An 8,716-nucleotide genomic window follows, 5' to 3' on the forward strand; every position below is an offset into this window, starting at 1 on the left:
TCTCTCTCTCTCTCTCTCTCTCTCTCTCTCTCTCTCTCTCTCTCTCTCTCCTCTCTTCCACCTCTCTCTGTCTCTCTCCTCTCTCTCTCTTCTGTTTATCTCTGTCCATCTCTCATTTTCTTTCTGTATCAGTCTCTAATATACAGTTTTAAATATTGATTTTCTCACCAAATCTTTTGACTATTTTACAGAAATATATTTTTCGTGAAGAATATTATTGATACTCATAAAAGATATTTAAATGTTACTTTACATTACAATAGCCATGTATTTTTGTATCAACTCTTTCAAATACCTACTTAGTAAGAAGGCAAATTTCCTCTCCTTAGTATTTTTATTGCTGCATAGTTTTCTGAGTCCAAAATGTTAGAATACAAATGAAAAGGATTTGATAATATTAACAGAATTTCTGTGATTTCCTGTACTTAGCGTTTTAATGTGAAGTTGGCACTAGGCAATTTATCATCATATACATAACATTTTGATTACATTATTATACCTATAAACATACTATGAAGGCATTAAAGAAATGTAGCTATCCCTTATCTGCTCTAACATTTACAGAGAAATGAAATGATATGTGTGCTTTTATTTACCAAGTTGTGATTTTTATTTTTTTTTATAGCTATTGTTGTGCTGTATGTAGCACTGAGGAGGCAGAGGAAGAAAGACACCCTTATGACCTCTAAAGAAGACATCAGAGACAATGTCATCCATTACGATGATGAAGGAGGTGGGGAGGAGGACACCCAGGCCTTTGACATCGGGGCACTGAGAAATCCCAAGGTGATCGAAGAGAACAAAATTCGCAGGGATATAAAACCAGACTCCCTCTGTTTACCTCGCCAGAGACCACAAGTGGAAGACAACACAGACATAAGGGATTTTATTCACCAAAGGCTACAGGAAAATGATGCAGATCCAGCTGCCCCCCCATATGATTCCTTGGCCACTTATGCTTATGAGGGGAATGGGTCAGTGGCAGAGTCACTCAGCTCCATAGACTCTGTCACCACAGAAGCTGACCAGGACTATGATTATCTATCAGACTGGGGACCGCGCTTTAAGGTCTTGGCAGACATGTTTGGAGAAGAAGAGAGTTACAACCCCGACAATGTTACTTAGGAGAGAAGAAAAGGCTGATACACATCTAGAGGAGAAAGTTTTGACAAAAAAAAAATAACACAGATGAAACACAAACAGACAAACACACACACACACGCACACACACACACACATGCACACACACACACTCAAAGATTTTGCAGGACAAGACTTTTTTGATTATCCAGTTTCTAACAAGTTGCTCTATGTATCATATTGCCATTTTGGTTTATTCTGTAGACACAAGGTGAATCCTGTATTATGTACTTGCTTTTGTTTTGTTTTGTTTTGTTATTTCAGAAACACACTGAGACGAGCTCAGGCCTATTAAATGCAATTCACTGACACATGACAACCTAGAATGAAGATAGCTATATGGCGTCACAGTGGAAGAGTGTGTGATTTTTCTTAATTCCACTAAAGTGCCTATTGAAACTCTTATCATTATAGTGGTGTTCATAACACTCTGCTGTGATCGCTTTGCAGGCAGGAGTCAGAAATAAGGAGGGACAAAGCAGAGAGTGTGTCTATTAAGGAGCAATAGTGACATGCTGACTCTCATTTCTTTCAAGAACAGAGAAGCATACTTCCCACACTCCATCTTCTTACATGACAAAGCTTCTCCTTCTGTAAAGTGTAAACTAAAACAAAAATGCTTTTCCTATACTTTCAGAAACTGGAATAAATGAGACATTATTAAATTCAAAATGTAAGGTACGAATTCTAAGTGCAATGCTTAAGTCATAGCATTAGTTCATGTAAAGGATGTTAATTAAGCTTTGTTAGTCCCCCCCCCCCAAAAAAAACAAATAAAATTATACAGAAGGAAACAAAAAGAATCCCTCTTTATAAAGGGAGGCCTCAGGGCTCAAATTCCAGCATTAAATAAATATCGATTTGTTTAATTCTATACTGGTATGTGGACATTGGTTTAAACAAGTCATCAAATCATTTAAACTTTCAGTCATAGATAAAATTTCAGCTTGTGTTTCTACTGAAAGGAAATATACTATTAATTTAAACATGAGAAAAATTCAACATTGTGATTCTCAGTTTCTGTCCAGTGGTTCTTTGGTGAATACTTAAAATAAAATACATATCAAATAGTGTAATTTACAACAAGTATATATGTTTATTCTATACTACTGAACAAATAAGTCAGGGACCTCAAAAATAAAACCAATGACTAAATCCCAAAGGGAGAAAAACTTCAAAGCCAGGCAGCTGATTCACTTTCTTTAGTGATGTAGATTTTAACTTTGTGAACTCAGTTATTATATATCAGCCCAGAATCACCTCTTCATTATCTCATTTACAAAAATCCTTATGTAAATTATTCCTTAAAACTTTTCAGATAAAACTTGTCCAGTTTATGGAAATGTCTAAGAAATGATAGAATTTGTGACTATATTAGTAATAAACATAGTTTAAATGAATTCCATGTGGATTATTCATCATTTAGGCAGTCACAGGATGCAACAAATGCAAACTTATCATAAAGTAACATCTATGCTTAACAATGTAGTTGGAACAACTGACAGCTTCTACCTATAATATACATAGGAAAAAATTAAAGATCTGTGTACCGCATATGGCTAATATCTAGTTTTGTGATAAATTTCTGTGAATATTATGAATATTTGTGAGGCTGTGAAGATAAAACTCACACACTATGAAATCTAAGAAATTTATAAAATTAGACAACTTAATTTTAGGCATATTCTAAAATGCATATTTTAAATTATTTACGGTGTCAAAATATGCCCCCTTGTTTCTGTGTTCAACATTTTTTAGACTCTCTTTCTCCCTTTTGGAATGGGAGATTTAACCTTTGTTTTAAGTCAGCACTCCATACCTCTCTTGTTCCAATTTTCATGTAATAAACAAATGCATTCAATATTTTACATTTGAGAAAAAAACTGTTTTATAGATCTTATAATTACCATGCTAGAGAAAAAAATTAATATGACTTGTTTCTTATTTCATTATATATAGCAAATGTCTTTGACAAGACATAAGACGGTCTCTTCGTGAAGTTGCTAGCAGAAACCATGATGACCTGAAGTTTTGAGAGGCATATGGTTTTAAACCATGTGACTAAAAAGATAGTAAAATATGCAATGTGTGGCTTTTAGTTCTCATCACATTCATATCTTTGTAATTTCCTACATTATTTCACTAGCTCAAAACAAATGATCACCTACAAAGTGTCTTTCAACAACAGCAGTTTATTTCCTCAGCTCTGATAGCAGGTTTCCTCTGAACATCTTCTCCTGGTTATGGGGAAGACCACATTTTATGTCCTACTTGGTCTCATCTCTGTGCTTGCTTCTGTTTCTCTTCGCACAAGGGCGCTTTTCATATTAGAGCAGCATCTACCCACAGGACCTCTGTTTAACTTGTTTAATAATAAGGGCCTTACCACCAAATCCTATTTGGGTTGGTACTACAGCATGTGGATTCATGCAATCCCAACCTGAAGGTATTAATAATGTTTATTTTCTAAACAGCATTTTACTTACAACAATCAATGTGAGAAACATAAAGATAAATAAGCAGAATGATAAAAATAATATATGATGTGGAAAGGTGATCAATTGGTGCTTATAAGTAGAGGAACTATGATATCTTTTAGGCTACTGAAAGGACTAAGTCCAGTATTTCAACACATATAATACCTTGGGAAGTTTTTCATTCATAGAACAGGTGTTGACTTTCATTCAAGCATTAAGCAATATAAAAATGTTTAAAATTTGTATGAATGATTTTATCTATATGCGAACAGCAATTTTGTTATTGGCTTGCATGTCTATCTTTATAGAGCTACATGTGTATATATATATAACTTATATGTTGCCTTCAATGCTATTCTAAGAAGTGTATAGTCAGCATCCTAAAGTGAAGCAGTGTTGATTGATATACTACACATAATCTGTGTGTTTTGGACCATATCCCCCTTTTGACTCAAAACATCTGATGGATCAAATTCCTTGCCTTCATTCTTTTATTTTCTTTAGTAAAACCAGTTTTCTATATTCAGTGTTGTGTACAATTAATCTGAAACTTTATTGTCATTAAATTATACCAATGGTTAAAGTATATCAAATAGCTTACCTACAGAATGCTAATTTTAAGATGCACAAATACTTTCAGTCATAGTACATACATTTTTGAATCCTGTAGGGATTTGATTGATCATTTATCAAAATTCACGAGTTCTACTAAGAAAACCATGCAATTATCAGTATATCTTTTTTATCAACATACCTGAAAGTTCTTCTATGAATTCAAGTGATAAAGAAGCGTACATGAAGAGAGAAAAAGGATCCTAGAATACGTACTTGTAGATATTTTGAGGTTGTTCTTTTTTCTGAAATATTGTGCTAAAATTTCAACACCTGTAGAAAATCTAGGGTCAGTATGCAACACCATGGTACAGTAGTTAATTTGCATATGCTCTGGGTTCCATCCCAGGAGCCACAAATACTGAAAAATAATAATAATGGTGTTGATAATAATGAAAAAATAGCCTAAAGCAGATGTAAGTATGAAAACTTGGTATTTTAGTGGATTACTGATTAAACCTATTCCTAATAACAGAGGTGTTTTCAATTAGTAGCGCATTATGCTCCTAGCTAAAAAGACTGATTGCATGAAAGAAGATTATTTACATGAGATCCTATGCTTGATCATTTTTCTCCTTAGCCTCTAAAATGTGCTAGTTTGGCTAGCTGTCCAAAATTTATTCACAACCATTGTTTCCTCAGTACATTAAACACACTTTGAGGGGTTGAGAATTTGCTCAGATTTCAAAGAACCTGCTGCTCTTCAAGAGGATCTGTGTTCATTTCCAGAATTCATATCAAAATGGCTCAGAGCTGTCATTAAGTCCTATATCAGGGGATTTGATACCCACTTCGTGGATTAAAAGACACCCAGATAAACATATGCAGATATCTGCATGTGGATAAACACATATTCATGTGATTAAAAGTAAAAAAAAAATAATTATTTCGAAATGGTTATTTTTTCTCATATTCTACCATCAACTCACTGATGAAAGAGAAGGATGCTTATATCCGTCATTAATGAAAGGACACACAATATTGTGTATGGGTTTATTAATCATTGTCTTACTCTCAGTCTTAAGAAGTTTCAGGTTAAGTCAGAATGCACCTTTTGTCATTCTCATGATTTAATAATCACCCTTTTAGTACAAAGGCTTTGTACTCTGTGAAATTTTCCTTTATTCTTTCTGGTTGTTTTTGTGTGTTGTCTTTTTTATTGTAATTTTAATTCTTGATTTCTTTTGCATATTCCATATCTAATAGAAAATTGTGTTATCTTTTTAATTTCATATATACATATGAAATTAAATATATATAATACATATTATTTTGATCCTCTCATCTCCCATCTATGTCTTTTATTTTCTTGCATATTTTGTTATATCTTTGTTCTGTTTGCTTTTGTTCTATTTTAATATCAATACCATATTAGTTTTCTTTTGAGGTTTTTACTGTTTTAATTCTAGCTCCTTATAAAGTTGTATATTCATTTTTCTGAGTTGAATGGACAAAGAGTATAGGGAAAGAAATCATGTTATGTTATACTTTCCTTGAAACATACCTTCAGCATCATTCCTTATTCCAATTTGTGCTTTGCTCAAACCATCCAGGTTCTGAAATATTGGAGGCTCTTGTGACAATCTAAGCTAATAGACTGGAGGCTTCTCTGCTTCAACATGTGAAAATCCCACTGTCTATGTTCACTGTCATCTCATGATTGGACCATTAGTTCTCTACTCATATACTGCAAATGTCTGAGTGCTCTATGGAATATGTGACACTTGGCCTAGTGTCATAAAATCATTCACACACACACATATCCATGTATATGTAATATGCAATTGTATAAAGCATTGTTTTATAAAACACCTTTCGTTATCAGTTAAACAGTTACCATTATAATCTACCACTAAAGAGAGGTACAAACAAATATAAACAAAATCTGGAAAACATTCTGATCTTCTGACCTTTCTGACAAGCACTTTTTTGTATTAAAACAACCACACTGAACAATTTGTTCCTGTTTATTTATGTATGTATAACACATATGTGACTGACTATAGTAAGCTGATATTTAGTCTTGTGAAATATCACTGAGTTTCTTCATTGTTTTTCTCACAATTTCTAGTGTCATGGATTTTACAGCAATCAATCTGGCAAGTTTATTAAAAGTTCCTGAAATTATCTAGGATTTTAAGTTTATTCTCATCTGTATAGCTTTATTAAAATTGAAGAAATATGGTTCAAAAAAATCCCAAACAACTTGAATAAGACTGAGAAAAAATGAAAAAGGAATAAAATTCGTTTTAGTGTGAAGACGTAAATAAATATAATTTCAATATCCGTTCTGTGACTCTTCCCGTGATTATCTTCGAACTTTTAGACTAGTATTTGCTATACTGTGCTTACAAATGAAGGTACCAGGAGACACTAACAGTTATGGCTCATATTACAGCTGATCATTGTACTTCTTTTTTTGTTTCGGTTTTTGGGGTGTTTTTGTTTGTTTTGGTTTTTTTGTTTGTTTGTTTTGGTTTGATTTTTTTGAGACAGGGTTTTCTCTGTGTAGCTCTGGCTGTCCTGGAACTCACTCTGTAGACCCGGCTGGCCTCAAACTCAGAAATCCACCTGCCTCTGCCTCCCAAGTGCTGGGATTAAAGGTGTGTGCCACGGCTGCCCGGCAAAATGGTTTCAAACCCCAACAGGGAGGCAGGCTGATTTATCACAGCAGACTTTTGTTGTTGTTGTTGTTGTTGTTGGTGGTGGTGGTGGTGGTGGTGGTGGTGGTGGTGGTGGTGGTGGTGGTTTTTCATCATTGTACTTCTTTATTAAGAAAAATACTGACACACCATCGATTCTGTTGTTATATGATACTTGAAGTGTAAAGTATATAGTGCAGGAAATATAGAAAAGTACATCGTTCTATAATCAGCAGTGTGGATATTAGAAAGAGTAAAACAGAATGTTTCAATCTACCTCGGGCTTTAACTTTGCAAACATTCTTAGCCTGATTATATTCATTTCGCAAATTCAACCTTCACAAGTCCAGCTTTATGGAGGCCGCACCTTCACTAAACCTGAAATCTCTACGTGCAGTTTCCTCTTTCATATTCTTCCCTGATGATCATTACTAAAGAACATGTGAGGTGCTGCTGAACGCTTGAGTATGTGGTTACAAAACGATGTAAGAGGATGATGTTTCTTCAGTTCCTTCTGGCTCCTTGTTTTAAAGTGATTCTTTCTAAATTTGAGGGATAAAATACTTAAATTATTCTCAATGTGAAATGCTTTTAATATCTTGATAAGACAAACACTGCTAGATCTATTTTGTACAGGAGTGAGTACACCTGGGTATCCTTGGGTAGCACAGAAAATAAGACATAATTAGCAAGTGGAAGAGCGGGGATCCTAGCAGAGCTCTAAAGTGCACACTGCAGACTCGCATCTGATTCAGTTAAACCTGCCGAACAACCTGAAGTCCATTTCTCTTGAAGTTCACTAGTAACTCCATAATTGAGAGGCTCGGTGCCCCTTACTTTCATCTTTCTGTGATTCATATAGAGTTTCGGCACACTCTCCCCTCTCATCTCCCTACTCCTGCTTCTACTTCCAGCTTCCCTTGAATTTTCTTTTCCATCCTCGAGCCTTCTGTACTTCACACGCCAAGACAAATCCCACATTAGAATTGCTACTCCATTTTCACTTCTCTGTCATCAATATTTGTAAATCTCCTTCATTGTATTCAACTCTGTCAATAGTATTGAGGACAATTTTCTACGTTAACTGGAAATACTTTTTTTCTTTCATGTAATATATCCTGATTATGATTTTTTTCCTCCATCTGTGCCTCCAAGTCCCTCTATATCTCCCCTGTCATCCAGACTCACTCCATTTCAGTCTCCTTTTGGAAATCAAGCAGGCTTTTATGGTATAATAATAATAAAGCAAGATAAAATAAGATGAAACAATAACACATCAGAATTAGACAAGACAAACAAACACAACAACAACAACAACAAAATGACCAAAAGAAGGGACAAGAATCAGAAACCTGCTAGTGAGCACACTGAAATATTTTGTAAAACAACTAAACTTGAAGCCATAATATATACTTAGAGGGTTTGGTGCAGTCCCTGTGCATTCTGCCTTAGCGTCTATGAGCTCAAGTGAGCTTTGGTCATGGTGACTTAGAATGCCTTGTTTTATTGGGGTCCTCTGTTTCCTGTGGCTCATACACTCTTTCTATCTCCTCTTCTCAGGATCCTTTGAATCCTGAAAGGCGAGACCAGATACAGACTTCCAACTTAGGTCTGAGTGTACAAGGTCTGTCACTTTCTGCATAATGTTTGACTGTAGAATTCTGTATTTGTTCCATCTGATAAAGGAGGAAGCTTCTCTGGTTTTTGCTGAACAAGACACTAATCTATGAGTGTAGCAGAATATATTTAATAGTCATTTTATTGCTACTTGTTTTAGATCATTAGTGTTTGGTTGTAGCATAGGTCTTCTAGTTAGCTTGTCTGTGGTCCCCCAAGCAGGACTTG

At 34.7% G+C, this 8,716-nt stretch overlaps 1 protein-coding gene across 2 annotated transcripts in view; it reads left to right on the forward strand.

The window, feature by feature from the left end:
- Nucleotides 1-1,259, forward strand: part of Cdh12 (cadherin 12) — a 273,111-nt gene extending 271,852 nt beyond the window's left edge. For both annotated transcript variants that reach the window (XM_028767598.1, XM_028767599.1), the window contains one exon: nucleotides 626-1,259. In XM_028767598.1, coding sequence (XP_028623431.1) covers nucleotides 626-1,125 — 500 coding nt within the window. In that variant the 3' untranslated portion in view covers nucleotides 1,126-1,259. The remainder of the gene's footprint in view (nucleotides 1-625) is intronic.
- Nucleotides 1,260-8,716: the final 7,457 nt, after the last annotated feature.

The sequence above is a fragment of the Grammomys surdaster genome, unplaced genomic scaffold (genome assembly GCF_004785775.1).
Source record: "Grammomys surdaster isolate TR1022 unplaced genomic scaffold, NIH_TR_1.0 174, whole genome shotgun sequence".
In the NCBI taxonomy this organism is placed as follows: Eukaryota; Metazoa; Chordata; class Mammalia; order Rodentia; family Muridae; genus Grammomys; species Grammomys surdaster.